The sequence below is a fragment of the Cygnus olor genome, chromosome 1 (genome assembly GCF_009769625.2).
Source record: "Cygnus olor isolate bCygOlo1 chromosome 1, bCygOlo1.pri.v2, whole genome shotgun sequence".
NCBI classification, from domain to species: Eukaryota; Metazoa; Chordata; class Aves; order Anseriformes; family Anatidae; genus Cygnus; species Cygnus olor.
This window is the reverse complement of record NC_049169.1, coordinates 208,376,461-208,396,988: the sequence shown is the minus strand read 5'-3', so window position 1 is coordinate 208,396,988 and position 20,528 is coordinate 208,376,461. Positions and strand designations below refer to the sequence as shown.

The following is a 20,528-nucleotide window of genomic DNA, read 5'->3' as shown; positions in this document are numbered from 1 at the left end:
GATGGGATGGGGATGGGGGGGATGGGGATGGGATGGGATGGGGATGGGGATGGGATGGGATGGGGATGGGGAGGGATGGGGATGGGATGGGATGGGATGGGGATGGGATGGGATGGGATGGGATGGGATGGGATGGGATGGGATGGGATGGGGATGGGGATGGGCATGGGATGGGGATGGGAATGGGATGGGATGGGGATGGAGGGGATGGGGATGGGGATGGGCATGGGATGGGTGGGATGGGGATGGGATGGGGATGGGGATGCGATGGGATGGGGATGGATGGGATGGGATGGGATGGGATGGGATGGGATGGGATGGGATGGGGATGGATGGGATGGGGATGGGATGGGATGGGGATGGGATGGGGGATGGGGATGGGGATGGGGATGGGGATGGCGGATGGGATGGGATGGGATGGATGGGGATGGGGATGGGATGGGATGGGATCTATGGGATGGATGGGATGGGATGGGATGGGATGGGATGGGATGGGGATGGGGATGGATGGGATGGGGGATGGGGATGCCCATGCCCTGGGGCACCGCTGCCGCCCTTCCTCTCCCTGGGGCACCGCACCTGGGGGAAACTGAGGCAGGGAGCGGTGCGGGGTTTCCAGTGCACCCAGTGCACCCAGTGCCAGGATCCCAGTGCATCCTGTGCTGGGCTCCCAGTGCTCCCAGTGTGGCCAGTGCCAGGCTCCCAGTGCATGCAGGGTACCCAGTGCCACGTTCCCAGTGTACCCAGTGCCACATTCCCAGTGCACCCAGTGCCACGTTACCAGTGCACCCAGTGCTGAACCACCAGCACACCCACTGTACCCAGGGCTGGATTCCCAGTGCTCCCAGTGCACTCAGTGCCAGGCCCCCAGCGTGGCCAGTGTCAGGCTCCCAGTGCCCCCCAGTGCCACGTTACCAGTGCACCCAGTGCTGAACCACCAGCACACCCACTATACCCAGGGCTGGATTCCCACTGCACCCAGTGCTAGGCTCCCAGTATGGCCAGTGTCGTGCTCCCAGTGCCCCCAGTGCCCCCAGTGCCAGGTTCCCAGTGTACCCAGTACACCCAGTGCCAGACTCCCAGTGCTGGGCTCTCAGTGCTCCCAGTATGCCCGGTACCAGACTCCCAGTACACCCCGTGCCAAGCTCCCAGTGCTCCCAGTGCTTCCAGTGCTGGGCTCCCAGCAGGGGGCCGTGCCCGGGGTGCCCCCAGCCACACGCGTGTGCACGCAGGGCCGTGGCCGGGAGCTTTTGGGGTGCCCATGGGAATAACCTCGGCCTGATTTGCATAGCGGACCTGATTGGCTGCTTTCCTGCAGGAGGCGGGGAAAGTGGTGGCAGCAGCCAATGAGGATGGAGGGTAGGGGCTTCCCGCAGCAACGGCTGGGTTTCATTGGAGGAGGAAATTTGGGGGGGGAGGGTGTCCCCTGCCCCTGCCCCTCCCAGCCCAGGGGAGCGCTGGGCCCGCGTCCGTGTGTGTGCAAAGGGTGTGCATGTGGAGGTGTACGTGTGCAAGGGGGGGGGGGGGCGTGCACCCCTCCGTGTGTGTGCACATGTGTAGGGTGGGTGTGCAAGGCGTGGTGCACCTGCACTGGTGCGTGTGCACAGGTGTGTGCGTGTGTGCACATCCCTCTGTTGCATGCATGGGGGGTGCACCTCTCTTTACACGTGTGTGCACACCAGTGTGTGTGTGCGTGTACCTGCCTGTGTGTGTGTGTATCTGTGTGTATGCATGTGTACAGGCACATGCATGTGTGTACCCGGGGGAGGGCTGCACCTCCCTCTGTGCCAGTGCACGCAGGTGTGTGCAGTCTTGTCCCCTGGGTACCTCCGTGTATGCACATGGAGGTGTACGTGTGCAAAGGGGGGTGCATGCGTTCCTCCCTGTGTGTGTGTGTGCACAGGGGAATGCACTGTGCACAGCTGTCTGCATGCACGCCCCTCCCTTCCTGTGTGTGTGTATGTGCACAGCACCGTGTGCACACCCCTCCCTGTGTGCACACAGCAGTGTGTGCACGCGTGCAGCTCCCTCTGTGTGCACAGCAGTGTTGACACATGCAGCTCCCTCTGTGTGTGCACAGCAGTGTGCATGCACGCCCCTCCCTGTACATGTGTGCACAGCATTGTGTGTGTGCACGCAGCTCCCTGTGTGCACAGCATGTGCATGCACACCTGTGCGCACAGCAGTGTGTGCATGCATGCAGCTGTGTGCACAGCAGTGTGCACACCTGTCTGTGTGTGTGTGCAGAGCAGTGTGCGTGCATGCCCCTCCCTGTTTGTGTGTCCGCAGCAGAGTGCACACACACAGCTCTCTGTGTGTGCACAGCAGTGTGCATGCACACCCCTCCCTGCGTGTGTGCCTGCACGCAGCTCCCTGTACATGTGTGTGCAGAGCAGCGTATGCATGCACACCTCTCCCTGTGTGTGTGCACAGCAGTGTGTGTGTGCACGCAGCTCCCTGTACGTGTGTGTGCACAGCAGTGTGTGCATGCACGCTGTGTGTGTGCACGGCAGTGTGTGTGTGCACGCAGCCCCCTCTGTGTGTGCACAGCAGTGCGTGCATGCACGCCCCTCCCTGAACGTGTGCGCACAGCAGCGTGTCCGTGCCCGCAGCTCCCTCTACGTGTGTGTGCCCGCGTGTGTGCATGCACTCGGCGGTGTGCGTGCGCGTGTGCGTGTGTGCACGCCCCTCCCCGTCCCTGTGCGCGCGCACAGCACCGTGCCCACGCCCTCCCCTCCCCGCGCACGCCCCTCCCCGCGCGTGTGCGCGCCCAGCCCGCCGTGCACGCCCCTCCCCGTGCACGCCCCTCCCCGTGCACACCCACGCGTGCCCGCGCGGGGGCGCCCCCCCCCCCCCTCCCCGTGCACCCCCCTCCCTCCCGTTCCCCCCCCCCCCCCCCCCAGCTCCGGGCCGGGCCGCTCGGCGGGGCCGCGGCGTTGCAGCGGGCGCAGCGCTCGGGGCCGGGCCGGGCCGGGCCGTGCCGTGCTCAGCGCCCCCCCCTTGCCCCCCCCCCCCCCGCCCCCCCTTCCCGGTCCCGTCCCCCCCCCCCACCGGGAATTTTCCGAGCTCCGCCGGCGCTGCCCGGCCGCGGCATCCGCGGGGCCATGGAGACAAAGGCACCCGGTGAGTGCGGCTGGGGAGGGCGGGGGGGGGCACGGGGGGGGGGGGGGGCACACGCATGCACACGCATGCATGCACACGCACGCGTGCAAACACGCGTGCACTCAGCGCGGTGGACAGCCGGGGGGGCGCCGCGCCGACGCCGTTCCCACGCGCCCCCCCCCCCCCGCACCCCGCAGCCACCCCCCCCAGTGCACCCTTGAGGGGGGGCTTTGACCCCCTTGGAGACCCCCCCCCGCGGGTGTTTGGGGTTCCTCGGGGGGTGGGGGGGCAGGCTCTGTGCCCCCCCCCCGTGCTCCCAGACTCGCGGTGCATTGGGGCGGGGGGGTGGGCGGTGCGCGGACACGCGTGGGTGCTCGCCCCCGGGACTGCCCACGGGGGCTTGGGGGTCCCGGGGGATCGGGGGAGGGGGGGGGCTCAGCATCGCCTCCTGCGTGCCCCCACCCCTGCCCCTGGGGTTGGGGGGGGGGGGGCCGGGGTTGACCGCTGCCCCCCCCCGCCACCCCGCTGCGGCTGCCCCCATTTCCCTGGCTGTCCTTAATTATTTAGGGCCAGGTGCTGGGGGGCCGGGGGGGGGCTCGGTGCTGCCGCTCGTCCCCGGGGACGGCCTCATCCTGCCCCCGGCCCCCCAGCACCCGCCCTGGGGCTCGGGGGTCCCCCGCAGGCGATGGCACCGCCGTGCCCCCCAGCAGCAGGGGAGGCTGGGGGCGAGGGGGTGGTGGTTGGGGGGGGGGGGGCTCGGCCCTGCTCTGGCAGAACCTTCCAGAAACGCTGCGGCCGTTCGGGGTGGCACGAGGGGCTTCGGGGACCCCCAAGCGCCGGGGGGGAGGAGGCGCTGCGGGGACCCCTGCTTCGGCTGCGGACAGCAGCCCCCGCGCCCCCCCCCCCCCCCCCCCACCCTTGGGAACGCGGCCGTGCCCCCGGGAGCGCAGTGATTTTATCCCCGAACCCCCCATTTCCAGCTTGGGGGGGTTTGGGGGGAAGCCCCCCCCACTTTCCCATGCAATGGGGACGGGAGCACCCATGGGACCCCAGGGCGAGCTCGGCTTCCCCGGGGAGATTTTGGGCACGGGGTGGGCGATGCTCTCGTGGCCTGGTGGGGGGGGGCCTTCTGCATCCCGCCGGCCCCCGCACCGCTGTTCGGGGCCCTCGCGTGCCCGGGAGCCGGGGGTTTGGGATGACAAATCCCAAATTTCTCCCCCCCCCCCCCCCCCCCAGCCCTAAACCCCATCGTGCGCCGGTGCGATCCCGGTGGTGGCCCCATTGTTATTTTCGAAGCTCTGCAGGTTATTAAAAGGGCCGGGATGAAATTAGGAGCAGCTGGAGGCTGCGGGGAGCAGCCCCGAGGGCCGCGCTCCCCCTGATTCATTCAGCGGGGTTTGGTGTTCCCCGGGGACCGGGGCGGGGGGGGGGGGGGGGGGGCACGGCCGGGGCCCCTTTGCTGCCAGGCTCCGGGGATGCCCCAAAGCACCGTTTCCACCCATCCCAGCGTCTGCATCGTGGGGCTGGGGGGGGGGGACACCCCGCTTTCGGGGCCTGCAGCACGGCTCCCGCTGACCCCACGTTGGGGCCACCAGGTTTGGGGTGCGCCCCGGGGGTCCCTGGGACGAGCCCCTGGTGCAGGAGCTGGCCCCGCACCCGTGGGTGCTCCCCGGCCGGTGCGGCCCCGTGCGTCAGCAGCCGCCTCCTGCCGAGCCCCCCCAAAGCCCTGAGCTGCAAGGAGCCGGGGAAGGAGCTGGGGAAGGTCCCTGTGGGGTCAGCACCGGAGCCCCACAGCCGCCGGCACCACCGGGGCTGCCCTGACCCCATAAGCAGCCGAGCGTCGCCTGCTTCTTCGCAGCATCTCCAAAAAGGCGCGCGTCCCCCAGCGCCGGTGCTGCGGCGGCTTGGAGGGGGCGAAGACGGAGCTGGGAGTGGGGGGAGACGTGGGATGGGGGTCCCCGGAATCGCACCCTGCACCCGTTCCTACAGAGGCGCCATCCTGGGACCCCGCAGTAATGCCTGGCGTGGGGGCTTTTGGGGTGCTGGTGCCACGATACGGCCCCTCGCCCGCTCACTTTGGGGACATCCCCTCGCGGCCTCCCGCCCGCCCCGTGCCCCCAAAATGCGGCCCTAAACCCCAGAGAGCCCCTCGGGGTGCCCTGGGCTCAGCAGCCACGGTGCCCCCAGGGCCGGGTGTGGGGTCGGGAGCCGGGCCGGGGACCTCGGCCGTGCGACGGGTGCGGGAGCGAGCCCTGGCCGCCGGCCCGGGAGGGGAGACTTTGGCTTCCTGGACTTTGTTTGGAGAACAAACTCTCCTAAATAACAGCAGGATCCAGACATCCCGGATCCCAGCGCCAGCGCGCTTCCGTGCCAAGGGACCCTGGCGAGGCGCGGGGGGGATTTCGGGGCCGAAGCCCCCTTATGGGGCCGCGGAGGGGTCCCGGTGGGTGTCAGAGACCCCAGGAGCAGGCGGGTGGCAGCACCTTGGCCCCGCTCCCGGGGTGGGGGGGGGGATCGCTGGCATCGCTCGTCAATCCGGAGGAGCGGAGAGCGGAGGGGACCCCACTCAATTAGCAGCCACCAAACGAAGCGGTCGTTAGTGCCGAGCGGCCGCCCGGGTGCCTGACGAGCTCGTTAAGGAACCCGATCGATGCGGAGGCGAGAGCAGGATCCGGCCGGCGGCCGGGGCGAGCCCGCAGCCCCGTGGCAGGGTGCCGGGGGGGGGGGGGGGGCACGGGGCTGCCAGCCCCGCAGCGGGGGTCCCTCGGCCCTGGGGGGGGGAAATAGGGGATTTGTAGGGCCAGCGGCAGCTTCCTGCTGCACGTCCCCAGCTCTCGGCACCAGGAAGGGCCGGGGGGGAGGGAAGGGCCAGCGCTTCCTCTTCCCTCCCTCCTCAGCTTCGGGGGGGGGGGTGGCAGCAGGCAAAAGGGGGGGCCAAAATCCCACTGTGGGTTCTGGGGGAGCCCCCCCGTCCAGGGCATCCCATAGGGACGGGTCCAGGCACCCCATCCCCGGCGTTATTTCCTAAACTATGCTGGTTTGGGTCAGTGAGTCCCCCCCGCCCCCAGCTTGGGGAGGGGGGGCCAGGACCAGCATCAATGGCACCCCCAAATCCTGGCCCCTTCAGGGCTTTGGGGGTGCTTGGGTTTGGGGGGGTGCGCGGTGCCACCGTGTGCCCCGTGGGGACCAGGGCTGGGGGTGCCGGGAGGAAGGGGGGGGCTGCTGGGGCTGGGGGCGTCCCTGCTGGCCCCCTCCCTGCTCCTGCCTCTGCTTTTGGGCTTGGAGAGGCCTGGCTGTAGGGGTGTGTGGGGTGCTGCACCGTAGTATGGGGCTTTGGGGTCCCTGCACCCACTGCATGGTGCTTTAGGGTCCCTGCACCCACAGGGTGGGGCTTTAAGGTCCCTGTACCCACTACATGGGGTTATGGGGTGCTGCACCCGCTGCATGGTGCTTTAGGGTTCTCGCACCCACAACATGAGGCTATGGGGTCCCTGCACCCACTGCGTGGGGCTTTGGGGTCCCTGCACCCACTGCGTGGGGTTATGGGGTGCTGTACCCACAGAGTAGGGCTTTGGGGTCTCTGCACCCACTGCATGGTGCTTTAGGGTCCCTGCACCCACAGCACAGGGCTTTGGGGTCCCTGCACCCGCTGCATGGTGCTTTAGGGTCCTTGCACCCACAACATGAGGCTATGGGGTCCCTGCACCCACAGTGTAGGGCTGTGGGGTCCCTGCACCCAGAGCACGGTGCTTTAGGGTCCCTGCACCCAGAGCATTGGGCTGTGGGCTGCTGCACCCATAACATAGGGCTTTGGGGTCCCTGCACTAACACCACGGTGCTTTGGGGTCCCCGCACCCCCAGGGTGGGGCCACCCCGTTTCCCACACCCCCGGTGCTCGCCGTGCCCCGGTGCAGGGTGGCCCCGCGGCGGGCGGGCGGGCGCCGTGAGTAATTGTTTCCTGCTCGGCCCCGCTGCAGCAGCGCCGCTGCTCTCGCGTGCGCCCGGCTTCGTTAGCGTTAGCGGGCGTCTTTGTGGAACCAGGGCCTCGAGGGGGCCGCGGGGACTTCCCGGCAGCGGGGCCAGCCCAGCCCGCCGGGGAGGGCACCCGGCGGCCCCCGGCGCGTGGCAGGACCCCGGTGACTCCGTGGGGTCACCCTTGGGTGCCCGGAGAAGGGCGGCTCCGGCCCTACGGCGGCTCCGTTTGCACCCGGAAGATGCCTCGCCTGGGTGGCACTGCACCTTCCCCCCCCCCCCCCCCCCCCCCCGTTTTTGCACGCCGGTAGCACGCCCGTTAACGCCAGCTTCGCTCGCTCTGCGGGGCCGCGCCGCTGCGCTCGGTCCCCTGGGTCCCCTTGTGGCCGTGCTCCCACGTCCACCCCGGTCCCACCGGTGGCTTTGCTCCCGGAGGGCACCGGGGAGGTCCCCGAGGAGCCCCAGGGTGTTGGTGGCCCTGGCAAAGGGTTTCTCCATGCCCCCATCTCCCTGCTGCTAACGCGGGGTCAAGGAAACGCCCCCGGCCCCCGCACCCCCCTGCTTGCCGTGGGATGTCCTTGGCCATCGCCCTGGTGGCCCCGAGCCCAATGTCCCTTTGCCTGTTGGGGGTGGCTCCTGTGACCCTCCTGGGCCATGACATGGGGACATGGGGACATAGGGACGTTGGGGCAGGGATGCAGGGACCCAGAGACCCTGGGGCACGGCTGCAGGGACATGGGGACACTGGGACAGAGCCACCAGGGGACAGATACGGGGACCCTGGGACACATGCAGGGACACGGAGACCTTGGGAACCAGAGGAGGACGCCAGGACACTCGTGGTTCCCCGTGCCCCCACCCAGAGCCGTGGCCGGGCCGTCAGCCGCCCCCAGCGCCGCAGCATCCTCCCTCCTGCGGGGCACCCCAAAAAGTCCCCGGAGGCGCAGGGGGGCAGTGCTGTGTCCCCCCCGACCTCCAGCAGGGGCTGGAGGGTCCCCGTGGAGCCCGGTGCTGTGCCGCAGGAAGGGCCGGGGGCCGCTGCGGGGCGGTTTTGGGGGCGGAAAGCACGCCCAGGGCAGTTTTGGTGGCCCCGCTCTGCCTTCTGGAACCAAATGAATGAACGTTGCTTCCTGGCAAAACCGCACGTTTTCGCCTGCCCCAAAAGCGTGGGGTTTCAGCAGCTTTCTCCCGTCTCCCCCCCCCCCCCCCCCGCCCCAGCCGCTGCTGGTTTTCCAGCCGGGGAAATCTGCTGCGCCCCCAGACCCACCCCACCTTGCTTTGGGGTTGTTCCCCCCAAATCCCCCCCAACCCTCCTGCGTTTTGGGGACCCTTTTCCACAAGGCGCCCCCGGGGCTGTCCCCGTCCCCAGGCTGGGCGGGACGCCGACGTCCCCGGCCCTCCTGTGCCACCGGGAGCCTCCTCCTGCCTTTTTGGCCGAGCCGTGCCGAGCGCCCGGCGTTTGTCTTTAATTGTTTTCCCGGCCTGAAACGCCGCTGATAATCTTCCAGGGCAGCTTTAATAGAATTTCACGGCGAGCGCAGATTATCCGGGGAGAGCCCATTACGGGTGGCTGTGCGCCAGGGGAGGCGGGGAGGGGCACCCCGCTGGCACCCCCCGCCTGCAAAGCTTGGTTTTTTTGGGGTTCCCTTCGGATATTTGGGAACCAGCAAAAGCTGGGAAGGGCGAGGAAGCCTCTGGGAGGCTTCGTGCTGCCTCCCCAGCGCCCGGGGAGCGTGCGGCCGCCCATCACCGTGGCGTCTGGGCGCCTGCCCCCTGCGCTCCGCTGCGCGAGGGTTGGCCGGGGACCCCCCCCCCGGACCCTGCCCCTCCGTGCCCCGCTGTTCCCAGCTTGCAGGGAGCCTGGCCGTGCGTGGCGCGGCACCTTGCACAACTCCTTGCACAACTCCTTGGGCTGCACCTTGCACAACGCATCGCGCTGCAGGGCCTCTGCGTGGCACTTTGCATTGCAGCGGCGCTTTGCAGAGCGCCTTGCACAGCACCTTGCACAGCAGGGCCTGCGCACGGTGCCTTGTATGGCACCTTGCACAGCACTGGCATCTTGCAGAGCACCTTGCGCAGCAGGGCCTTTGCACGGCACCTTGCACGGCACCTTGTACAGTGCCTTGCTCAGCACTGGCATCTTGCACGGCACCTTGCACAGCACTGGCATCTTGCAGACACCTTGCACAGCAGGGCCTTAGCACAACGCCTTGCACAGCACCTTGAACAGGGCCTTTGCACAGTGCCTTGCAGGGCACCTAGCTCAGCATTGGCTTCTTGCACAGCACCTGGCACAGCAGGGCCTGTGCACGGCACCTTGCACAGCAACTTGCTCAGCACTGGCATCTTGCACAGCACCGGCATCTTGCAGACACCTTGCACAGCAGGGCCTTTGCACAACACCTCGCACAACGCCTTGAACAGGGCCTTTGCACAGTGCCTCGTACTGCAGAGCACTTCGCAGAGCACCTTGCACAGCAGGGCCTTTGCGTGGCACTTGCACAACACCTTGCACAGCACCGGCACCTTGCACAGCATTTTGCACAGCAGGGCCTTTGCACAGCGCCTCGCACAACTCCCTGAACAGTGGGGCCGTTGCGTGGCACCTGCCGTAGCAGGGTGTTTGCACAACCCCTTGCACAGCACCTTGCACAGCACCGGCGCTTGGCAGAGCACCTTGCACAGTGGCAGCACCTTGCATGACACGGCCTTTGCACAGCACCTTGCACCAACACCTTGCACAGCGGCAGCACCTCGCGCAGCACCTTGCACAGCAGCTTACCTGGCACAGGGCCTTTGCACGGCACCTTGCACCAACACCTTGCACAGCTCCTTGCACAGCACCAGCACCTTGCACTGCACCTTGCGCAGCTGGATGGGGATGGGGGGCCCTGTTGGAGCCCCCCGATCCCCCACCCGTGGCTCGGCGAGCAGCCTGCGGCTGTGGTGCAGCACCAGGACCAGCGCCTTGCCCAGCCCCGAGCGCTCGCTGCGGGCCAGCAGCTGTAAGGCGACACCGCCGGCGCGGCCGGATTTATAGGAAAAGCTTCCCTGGGGGGGAATTAAGTGGGAAAAACCTCGGGCTGCCAGCCGTGGCGAGGCTGCCAAGAGCCAGGAGCGAGGGCCCTGCGGTGGGACCTGGCTGGCTCCGGCCCCCTTCCAGCCCCAATGGGAAACTGAGGCAGGGGGCTGGGAGCTCAGCCCGCGGCCCCCGTCCCATCCCGGTGCCCCCTAACTCGCCTTCCCCTTGGCTTTTTTGCAGGGTGTTCAAGAAGGCGAGTCCCAACGGGAAGGTAAGCGCCGCCGCGGGGGTCCCCCTTCCCCCAGCAGGGAAACTGAGGCACGGCAGGGCCGGGGGGACGTGCCCGTGCCCGTGCCCATGGTCAGGGGTTTAATCGGGGGGCTGCGACCCCCGGGGCTGCAGGGGTCCTGCACGCCCCACGGGGATGCTTTCGGCTGGTGGTGCTGGTGGGGGCTGAGCCAGGCTGCGGGGCCGGAGGGGGGGGGGGGGGGGGGCGCTCCCCCGGGAGCCTAATGGGATGAGGCTGGGGTCTAACGAGCTCCAGCTGGGGCGGCGCAAATCGGATTTGTGGTGAGGGCTGCGGGGACGGATCCAGGCAGCGGCTGCCTCCCGGCCATGCGGCCGCCGCTCTGCAGCCCCTGGCGTTGCTTCTCCCTCAGCACCGTGCCCAGCGTCCCCTCCAGGGTTTGGGGGGGTGGCCCCGCTGTGACTGTCCCCCCCCCGCCCCGGCCCCCCCCAAATCGCTGGGTCCCCCGGGTGGAGATGCTCGGCAGCATCCCGGGCTCGTTGGCCCCGCTCCCTCCCCGCAGCCCCTGCAGGTTCTTGCTGCGGCCTCTTGGTTTCGCAGCTGGGTCCGCGTGGCGGAAAGGACGGGGACAGCGGTGTCCCCGGGGGGGGGGCCAAAACTGGGAGCCCAGCTCCCCTGCCCCAAACCTGCCCCTGCAGCCCCCATCCTCACCGCAGAGCCTCTCCCAAACCGGGGGAGCATCCTGGGCATGGTCCCTGCGCCAGGGGGCTGCAAAGGGTCCCGGGCAGTCCCCACTGGGGGGTCAGTAATGATGTGTGCGCTCGGGGACCTCCCCAGCGTGCCCCCATTTCCTCCTCCAGCCCAGCTCCGGGTGATGCCCGTGCACCCCGTGCCTCAGTTTCCCCACCAGGAGAAGCCCCCCAAAGCCCTGGGGAGGCAGGGGGGTGCCGGCCCTGAGAGGGGTGATGGATGGCGAGGTGGGGACCGGGATCGAGCCCTCACCCCGGTGTCCCTCTCGTGTCCCCGCAGCTCACGGTCTACCTGGGGAAGCGGGACTTCGTGGACCACATCGACGTGGTGGACCCCGTGGGTGAGTGGGGCCGGGTGTCCCCGTGCTGGTGGCCCCGGGGTGGTGGCAGGGGTGTTCCAGGGGTCCCTGTGTGGCCCCCCCCCCCCCCCCCCCGCCTTGCTGGCACGTCCCCCCCACCCTGCTGCTCTTCCCTTGCAGACGGAGTGGTGCTGGTGGATCCCGAGTACCTGAAGGAGAGAAAAGGTAACGTCGGGGGGGGCCTGACACCTGGGGACAGGGGGGTGGCACCCACAGGGGACGATGGTCCCCCCCCTTGCATGGTCCCACCTGGTGCTGGGGTTTGCTGGGCCCTTGGGTGAGGTTTTCCAGCCCCCCCCTGCTCTGTGGTGGCTGCCCTGAGGTCACATCCCCATCCCTGTCCCTGTCCCACGGGGACCCAACCAGTGCCGCTTGTCCCCAGCTCCCCATCACGGCACCTCCCGGGTGCCACCACTGCGTCCCGGTGCCACCTGGGTTGAAACTGGTGGGGCTGGGATGAGCTGGGGTGCCACCGTGCTGCAGCGCCATTGTGCCGTGGTGCCACCGTGCCGTGGTGCCACCGTGCCGTGGTGCCACCGTGCCATGGTGTCACCGTGCCTTGATGCTACTGTGCCATGGTGCCGCTGTGCCGTGATGCCACTGTGCCTTGGCCACCGTGCCGTGATGCCGCCATGCCATGGTGCCACCATGCCGTGATGTCGCTGTGCCATGGTGCCTCTGTGCCATGGTGCCACCACGCCGTGATGCCACCATGCCACGGTGCCACTGTGCCATGGTGCTAGCGTGCCGTGGTGCCACCATGCTGCAGTGCCATCCCACCATGCCGTGGTGTCACCATGCTGTGGCGTCACCATGCCGTGATGCCACCGTGCCGTGATGCCACCGTGCCTTGATGCCACCATGCCGTGATGCCACCGTGCCATGATGCCACTGTGCCATGATGCCACCGTGCCATGGTGCCACCGTGCCGTGATGCCACTGTGCCGTGGTGCCACCGTGCCCGCCTTTGCCGCCCTCCAGTCTTCGTGACGCTGACCTGCGCCTTCCGCTACGGCCGCGAGGACCTGGATGTGCTGGGGCTGACGTTCCGCAAGGACCTGTTCGTGGCCAACGTGCAGGCCTTCCCCCCGGTCCCCGAGGAGAAGAAGCCCCTGACGCGGCTGCAGGAGCGGCTGATCAAGAAGCTGGGCGAGCACGCCTACCCCTTCACCTTCGAGGTGGGGACCCCTCCTCTTCCTCTCGCCCCCCGCGGGGGGGAGAAATCAGGGTGCTGCAACTCCCGAGCCCAGCCCTGGGGCGCAGCATCACCCGTGCGGGTGCTGGGTGCTGGGGCGTGGGGCTTTTTGGGGTCCTGCACGCGGGCACAGCATCCCCGGGGGGATCTGGGGGTGGCCAAATGGGTGCTGGGTGAAGACGTGGTGGCTTCTGGATGCTCTTGCACCGGAGGAAAGCAGCCTCTGTGCAATGCAGCCAGTGGGGAAACTGAGGCAGGGGCGGCCCCGCTGCCTGGTGGCGCAGGGGGTCCATGGCCAGGCGGTGACACGGCCCCGGGGGGCTCCCCCCAAGCGAAGCAGAGCCCCGGGGAGCCCCAGAGCCCCGGGGAGCCCCCTGCTGCGTCCGTGCCGTTAGCGTCAGCGCGGGGGATCGAAGCTGTTCCTCCCCGCCACGCTTTAATTGCGGCGGTAATTAGCTGCGTTAATTCCAGCCTTGTCTGGGAGCCGGGGAGGAGCGGGAGGAAATTTCCATCGCAGCCCTCCTGAGCTGATGGTGGGCAGCAAAATGAGGGGCTTCGGCAGATAACGGGGGGCAACTCCCCCACTTAGCCAGGGGCACGGGCACCCTGAGCCCCCCCGGCCCCGGCGTGGCTTTTGGCGGAGCCCCCCGGGGGACCCGGTGCCGTTTTCCAGGCGTGAGCTCTCAGCTAAACCCCCTGGGATCAGGGGGATCACAACCAGGCGCGAGCCCTTGCAAAACAACCTTAATTCCTCCAAATCCCCCGGATTAAACCGAAAAAAAAAAATAATAATAATAAAAAAAAATGCGCATTAGCGCGGCTCGTAACTCCTTGGGGCTTGGGTCTCTTGGGTCTCTTCGGATTAACCCTGGCCAAAAGGGGAAGGGCAGCACGACGTCCCCCTGCCCATCCCCTCCCCGTTGCCCGGGATGCCGCAGCCCCCTGGGGAGGGGGATTTGGGGCAGGGGTCCCAGACCCGCTCCTAACCCTATTTTCTGCTTCAGATTCCCCCCAACCTGCCTTGCTCCGTCACGCTGCAGCCGGGCCCCGAGGACACGGGGAAGGTAAGGAGCACCTCTGCGTCCTGGTGTCACCCTGCCGTGTCCCACGGGCCCGTGGCACCCTCCTGGGCATCCCCCTTGTCCCTTCCCAGCAAAGCCCGGCTCTTGAACCAGGGTGAAATCGCCCCAGGGAGCCCAAAAGATGATGTCCCTGGACAGGGGACACGTCTGGGGATGGGGATTGTCCCCCAGGGGCACACGCTGGGACATCGGCCTCGGGCTGTGCCAGGGTGTCGTGCACGGGTTTTGGGGCGCAGAGGGGTTTATCGGCCTCCTCCTCTGCCCCCTCCTGCTTTCCAGGCCTGCGGTGTGGACTATGAGGTCAAAGCTTTCTGTGCGGAGAACCTGGAGGAGAAAATCCACAAGAGGTGAGGGGGGAGGACGCCGGCACGGGCTGAGGGTGCCCAGGTGGGGGGCACGGGGCTGGCAGGGCTGCGAGCGGTGGTGGGGAGGGGGCACCTGGCTTTGGTAGCCCACAGTGGGTGGGATGGGGCGGGGAGGGAGACATCTTTTGGGATGGGGCAGGGATGGAGATGTCCTCTGGGATGTGGCGGGGATGGAGATGTCCTTTGGGATGGGGTGAGGATGGAGATGTGGAGATGTCCTTTGGGATGGGGCACGGATGGAGATGTCCTCTGGGATGTGGCGGGGATGGAGACGTCCTCTGGGATGGGGCAGGGATGGAGACGTCCTCTGGGATGGGGTTGGGATGGAGATGTCCTTTGGGATGGGGTGAGGATGGCGTGGCCGTGGGGCTGCCCCTGGCGGCTGGGCGAGCCCCTCGGTGGGGCCAACCTGGGACATCAGAAAAGAGGGATTTGACCCCAAACGGGCCCAAAATGATACGGGAAGAGCTGCCCGTGCCGTGCCCTTGTCCCCGCAGGAACTCGGTGCGCTTGGTCATCCGCAAGGTGCAGTACGCCCCGGAGCGGCCCGGCCCCCAGCCCATGGCGGAGACCACCCGGCAGTTCCTCATGTCGGACAAGCCGCTGCACCTCGAGGCGTCCCTGGACAAGGAGGTGGGGTCGGGGCTGGTGGTCGTGGGGGGTGTCTCCGGGGGGGGGGGGGGGCGCCGAGCTCACGTCCCCCTCCCCGCTCCCCGCAGATCTACTACCACGGGGAGCCCATCAGCGTCAACGTGCACGTCACCAACAACACCAACAAGACGGTGAAGAAGATCAAAATCTCAGGTGAGGGTTGGGGACCCCCCGGGGGCTGTCAGGTGGGGTTGTGACCCCCACACACACACCGTGACCCCCCCCCCCCCCCGCTCTCCATCTCCCGCCCCAGTGCGCCAGTACGCCGACATCTGCCTCTTCAACACCGCCCAATACAAGTGCCCCGTGGCCGTGGAGGACGCCGAGTGAGTGACGCGGGGCTGGGGTCCCAGGGGGGGCTCAGGGGGCTGCTAGGGGACACCGCGGGGCGCCCAGTCCCTGGGGGAGGTCTCCTGCCCGAACTCGATCATTTGGGGTCAGCAGGAGGATGTATCCAGCGTGCACAGCTTGCTGGGACCAGCGGGGAGATGGAAATTTTTAACCCTAACCAACCCTAACCCTAACCCTAACCCTAACCCTAACCCTAACCCTAACCCTAACCCTAACCCTAACCCTAACCCTAACCCTAACCCTAGCCCTAACCCTGACCTTATGGAAAAAATTATTATTATTATTATTTTTTTTTTTTTTGTGAGAAAATCTGGCCATTTTTGATGGCAAACTCCGGCCCCACGGAGGCTGCTCGTGGGGGCTGCCAATGGCCCGGGGGCGCTGCCCACAGGGGACGTGGTGCTGGCACACCAAACCCTCGGCGAACGGGCGCAGAGCCAAAATTGCGGGGTTTCGCCCCGTTTTCCAGCCTGCCGGGATCCTCCCCGACCCCGCCAGCCCCTAGCCCTCCGGGGGGGGGTGGGGGCAGCACGGCGGCTCCGGGGTTGACCCCCCCCCGCCCCTGTCACCCCCAGCGACATGGTGGCCCCGAGCTCGACCTTCTGCAAGGTGTACACCCTGACCCCCTTCCTCGCCAACAACCGGGAGAAGCGCGGGCTGGCGCTGGACGGCAAGCTGAAGCACGAGGACACCAACCTGGCCTCCAGCACGCTGTGAGCCGCCCGTGTTCCCACCCCCCCCACCCCCCCCCCCACCCCCTCGGTGCCACCCCAAGTGGGGCAGACCCGGCGGGACACCCTCCCGTGCTGATGTCTCCCCCCATCCCCTTCCCGCAGGCTGAGGGATGGAGCCAACAAGGAGATCCTGGGCATTATCGTGTCCTACAAGGTGAAGGTGAAGCTGGTGGTGTCGCGAGGAGGGTGAGTGCGGGGACCCCCCCCCCGGGGGGCTGCGGCCCCTTCTCCCTTGCTCTCCTTCTCAGTGCATCCCCCCCCCCCCCCCGCCCTCCGGGGTGGGCCAGCACTCTGCAGCTCCGGGACCGGATGGGATGGGGAAGGTCCGGTCAGAGCCCAGCTGCCTTTGTCCCTTTTGGGGGCAAAAATCCCATTTGGGGATTTTATTAACCCATAAAACAACCCCCCTCGCCCCCCCCCTTCTCTTTGCTGCAGCATCATTTGCAGGATGAGGCCCTGCTTGCAGCCCCAGCCAGGCTGCAAATGGGGCTGGTTTGCCTGTGACCCCCCCCCCCCCCCCCCAAAAAATACCCCTTGGGACAGAGCCAGGGGTTAGCGGGGTTGTGGCTGTCACCCACGGGGACAGTCCCCTCGTCCCCATCTGCATGGGGGCTGTACAAGGTGGGGGGGGGTACATGCGTTGGTGGGGAGCAGCGACTAATTTCTCGTCTCATTTAACCCACACCAGCCTGCTGGGAGACCTCGCCTCCAGGTAATGCCTGCGTGTGCCACCCCACTCGTCCCACCGTGTCACCCTGTCCCCTCTGTCCCCTCCATGCCCACCCCAGCCCCCCAGGGCCAGCCCCGTGCACGCAGCAGCCCCTTCCCCGTGGCACCCCATGCCCGCGCAGCAGCCCCGATCCCCTGGGTTTGGTGCGGGTGGAAGAGGCAGAGCTTTGTCCTGCCTCATTTCTGTTGTCTCCATGCCCTCTGGGGAGCTCAGCACCCCCCCATCCTCCCCTAAACCCACGGGATTTTAGCCCCAGATGCCGGCGAGCTGCGAAAAGGCAGATTTCCTGCGCTCACCTCCTCCCTCGTGCCCCTGAGCGCGTGCCCGCCCTTGGGTAGCCCGGAGAGGGGGAGCTCCTGGGGGGGGATCCCAAACCAGAGGGATCCTAAAACCACAGCCTCCCCCCCCCCACCCCCCGGCTCTGCCCCACGCCTCACCCCGGCCTCGGTCCCCTTCTCGCAGCGACGTAGCGGTGGAGCTCCCCTTCACGCTGATGCACCCCAAGCCCAGGGAGGAGCCGGCGCACCGGGACGGTGAGTGTCCGCCCGGCCGGGGCGCACGGGGCAGATCCCCCCGGGGGTTGGGGGGCACGGGGCTCTGCCGCAGCCCTGGATTCGCACCAACCGGGCTGTGGGGGCGCCCGATGGGCATTTGGGACCCCCGTGGCGCCCCGTTGGCAATCCTGGGGTGAGAACAATTTGGGGGGGGGGGGGCACGTCCCCAAGGGGTGCTGCCGGCGCGGCGGCGATGCGCCCCCCCCCCGCCCCAAGCCCGCGGTGACTAACGCTGTGCCTGCGTTCAGTTCCAGAGAACGAAGCTCCCATAGATACCAACCTGATAGAGCTCGACACAAAGTAAGAGAAACGCCCCGGGGGGCTGTGCGGGAACGCGCGGCGGTGCCATGCAGCTTGGCAGCGGTCGGCACGGCTGCATGTTGGCCCCTAACCCACTAACGCGTGCCGTGCCGTGCCGTGCCGTGCCGTGCCGTGCCGGGACGGCTGCCGCTGACTAACCCCGTGCACGTATCCACTAACGCATGCCGTGCCTGTTGTTTTTTTTTTTTTTTTCCTCTCCCCCCGCCCTCCCCCCCCCAACCTTGCCACCTCCCTGCATGTCTTTCCGAGCAGGAGAATCACAGTAAGGAAGCGCCCGCCGGGATCGCGCGCCGCGGCGTGTCCCCGCCGTGTCCCCGCGGCGTCCCCGGGGCTGGGGCTGCGCGTCCCCGGGGCTGGCGACGCCGTGGCCGCGCTGCACCCCCCCCGGTTAATCCCCAGCTCTGCGCCTGTGCTGCCGTGGGTGCTTCGGGGAGGCTTTGCTGCGGGTCTGCTGTCCCCGGGGAGCGAACCGCACGGTCCCCGTGCATGGCACGTACACCCCCGGGGCTGCAGCCGCTGCTCTCCGGAGCATTTCCCACCTCATCCCCGCGCTTTTCAGCGAGCAAACACCAAGGCACCGACTGATTTAGGGGGTGCTTGGAGAAACGAGGCTGGCTGCTGACGTTGCGGGGGGGGGGGGGGGGTTTAAGAGCCCCCAGGCTGCTGGAAACACCGCGGACGCTGCAGGCTGGGCACAACCGCGGAGCCCCGCAGCGGGTACCCGGTGCCCTGAATCCCGGTCCCCCCGCGCCCCCCGTCCCCCATAAAGCCCCCGTCCCTTGTGTCTCCGCCAGTGACGACGACATCGTGTTCGAAGACTTTGCCCGGCAGCGGCTCAAAGGCATGAAGGACGACAAGGAGGACGAGGAGGAGCGTACAAACTCCCCGCAGCTCAACGACAGATAAGCGGCCCCCCCCCCCCCCCCTCTCCAAGCCCACCCCCCCGGCTGGGCCGGCGTGCGCCAGTAACACCCGTGCATTAGGCTTCTTCTCTTTTGTATGATTATTAATTTTGTTTTCTACCTGTACCGGGAGCCTATGGATCACCCGATCGCGACAGCAATTATAACCTTCCCGCTGTGCCGTGTTGTCACTCTTCATCCAGCTGCTGTGTCCCGTGCAGGTCTGTGGGCACGTCCCCAGGGGGTGCTGGGGCTGGGGCGGGGGGGGGGGCTCAGCACCCCCGGCCCTCCCTCCCCGTCCAGCCCCTTCCTCGTGCACCCCGAGCCCTTTCCTATGAGCTGCCTCTTTTACGCATTTTATATCGTCCGCTCTCAACACCGGTTTGCTATGGAGAGGGTGCGGGGAGGGGGGGGGGTGCAGAAGAACGGGGCGGGGGGGGGGGGGGGGACTTTTCTAGGCAGCCTGCTCATGGGAAAGGGCACCCGCGCGCCTCGTCTGTCCCCCGCCTCCTGCCCACGGCCTGTCCCGTGCCTGGCCCCGCTGCATGCCTTTTTCCCCCCCCCGGGGTGCACGAGCCTGGCTTGGACCCTCGGATGCTGCCCGGGGCTGAGCCTGGTGCAGGGCTAGGAGGAATAGGAGCACTCCCCCCTGCTCCTACCCCAAATCCTCCTAAAGCATCCAGCCCCGGGGATTTGGCTCTTAACATGCTGATGGAGCCGTGCCGGGGCTGGGGAAGGGACCTGCAGCTCCCGTGGGTCAGTGCCCTCGGCTTCCCCCTGGGCTTCCACCAGGGATGCTTTGTCCCACCCCGTCCCCAAATCGATGCTTCTCCCCCCTCTCTGTGCCTGCATGGGCTAAAGCACCTCTTCGGGGCTGGGGGGGCGGAGAAGGGGAGCACAGCATTCGCTGCCCTAACCCGTGTTTCACCAGATGCTTGTGCCTCCCGGGTTGGGGGGTGCCGGTCCCGGGACCCCCCCCCCCCCCCCTTACCCCCTTGCAGGACCCTGTTGGGTCCCCAGGACGGATTGTGCCCGGGGACCCGGCCCGTGCCATGGTCCCCCCCAACCCATGCTGGGGCTCGGGTCTCCCACAGTGCCCGGGAGACCCTCGCCACCGTTTGTCGTGCCGTTGCGGTCGGTGTTGTCATCGGAGAGCTCCGTCCCTCTGCCTGGGGGTGGGGGGGGGGGGGCGCAGAGCTGAGCCCTCTTGTTTTTGGGTAGAGCTGACGGGCAGCGTGGTACTTCTTTTTGTAAAGTGGTTTCTTTGTACTGTTCATGGATACCTGCTTCTTTGGTTTCTCCACCGTATCTGTGATGTTTCTGTGTTCTGTCAAATAAATTATTCTAGTTTATTAAACTCAGAAAAAAAAAAAAAACAAAAACAAAAACGAAACCTGAAAAAAAACACAGTCCCGGCGCCTGGACACTTCCGTTGGCTCAGGGCAGGGGACCCGGCCCAGCCCTGGGGCACCCGCTGGTGGTGCTGGGGGGGGGAATAGGGGGGCTCCCTGCGTGCGCCCTGCCCCGTCCCACCCCAGCAGTGATTCACCGTGCGTTAACACAGACGTAAACCTCCACCATCCCATGCTCAGCTGGAGTTTCCAGCTCCCTGCCTGTACGCCGGCACTGGGACACGCTGCCTGGCCCCCGGCACTCAGCGTCTGCCTCGGCTGCCCCCCCAGCCCCTCATTTTTTGGCTGTAGGACGCGCTGGCCATCACCTCCCCAGCGTGCCCTGGCTTCCAAGCCCTCACAGACGCCGCAGGTAAATACGGGCTTGGCGCCCGCCCTCGGCTTCCACCAGCTGTCCACGTGCGTGCGCTCAGCACAGCGCTTGGGGCTGCAGCAGGAGCCGCAGATCGATGCCACCGCGCCCAAGGCCGCGCACCCAGCCGCCGCTCACGCAGGGGAGCCCTGGCACAGCTCCTGCCGGCCCCCTCCCGCCCCAGCAGCCTCGCTGCTCTCGGCTAACGCTGAATTTTCGGTTGCTTGGGTGAGAAATGGTGAAAAAGGACGGCGGCTCGCCCTGCCTGGGCTCCCTGCCAGCACAGACGAGGCATCGAACCCACGCGCGTCGCCACCAGCAGCGGGCTGCGCCCCGCTGCACGAACGCTTGCGGCTCTCTCCGTCGGCTGGGGCACGTCCAACACGACCAGCATGGACGGACACAGCCCACAGCCATCCCCGTGGGTG

At 67.6% G+C, this 20,528-nt stretch overlaps 2 protein-coding genes across 6 annotated transcripts; one reads left to right on the top strand and one right to left on the bottom strand.

Annotated features, from left to right (window-relative positions):
* Nucleotides 1–1,352: 1,352 nt before the first annotated feature.
* Nucleotides 1,353–19,610, top strand: ARRB1 (arrestin beta 1). Its single transcript, XM_040571709.1, has 17 exons — nt 1,353–1,359; nt 2,904–3,123; nt 10,337–10,367; nt 11,373–11,433; nt 11,572–11,616; nt 12,433–12,629; nt 13,651–13,710; nt 14,008–14,075; nt 14,591–14,726; nt 14,813–14,897; nt 14,998–15,070; nt 15,671–15,808; nt 15,932–16,015; nt 16,518–16,541; nt 17,022–17,092; nt 17,362–17,413; nt 18,229–19,610. Exons 1-17 carry the CDS (start codon nt 1,353–1,355, stop codon nt 18,338–18,340), a joined length of 1,464 nt encoding a protein of 487 aa, XP_040427643.1. The 3' UTR covers nt 18,341–19,610.
* Nucleotides 8,286–10,326, bottom strand: LOC121057862 (keratin-associated protein 10-4-like). Of its 5 annotated transcripts, XM_040532686.1 has the most exons (5): nt 9,601–10,326; nt 9,391–9,543; nt 9,227–9,320; nt 9,115–9,184; nt 8,286–9,074 (listed from the first exon to the last, which is right to left on the bottom strand). In XM_040532686.1, the coding sequence occupies exons 1-5, from the start codon at nt 9,773–9,775 to the stop codon at nt 8,601–8,603; spliced, it is 966 nt and encodes a 321-aa protein (XP_040388620.1). In that variant the 5' UTR covers nt 9,776–10,326; the 3' UTR covers nt 8,286–8,600. The 5 variants fall into 5 exon arrangements, with proteins under 5 accessions (XP_040388620.1, XP_040388795.1, XP_040388880.1 ...); XM_040532861.1 differs by having other exon boundaries at nt 9,391–10,326; XM_040532946.1 differs by having other exon boundaries at nt 9,115–9,320.
* Nucleotides 19,611–20,528: the final 918 nt, after the last annotated feature.

Bases quoted from the DNA above. Each gene is read 5' to 3' on its own strand.
- ARRB1 (XM_040571709.1), top strand. The intron at 14,727-14,812 runs GTGGGGTCGGGG...CGCTCCCCGCAG, and splicing joins AGGCGTCCCTGGACAAGGAG to ATCTACTACCACGGGGAGCC. The intron at 15,071-15,670 runs GTGAGTGACGCG...TGTCACCCCCAG, and splicing joins GTGGCCGTGGAGGACGCCGA to CGACATGGTGGCCCCGAGCT.
- LOC121057862 (XM_040532604.1), bottom strand. From the start codon at position 9,775: ATGCAAGGTGCTGCCACTGTGCAAGGTGCTCTGCCAAGCGCCGGTGCT. The intron at 9,185-9,390 runs GTGCCGTGCACA...GCACTGTACAAG, and splicing joins TGAGCAAGTTGCTGTGCAAG to GTGCCGTGCAAGGTGCCGTG. The intron at 9,075-9,114 runs GTGCCATACAAG...CTGCTGTGCAAG, and splicing joins AGATGCCAGTGCTGTGCAAG to GTGCTGTGCAAGGCGCTCTG.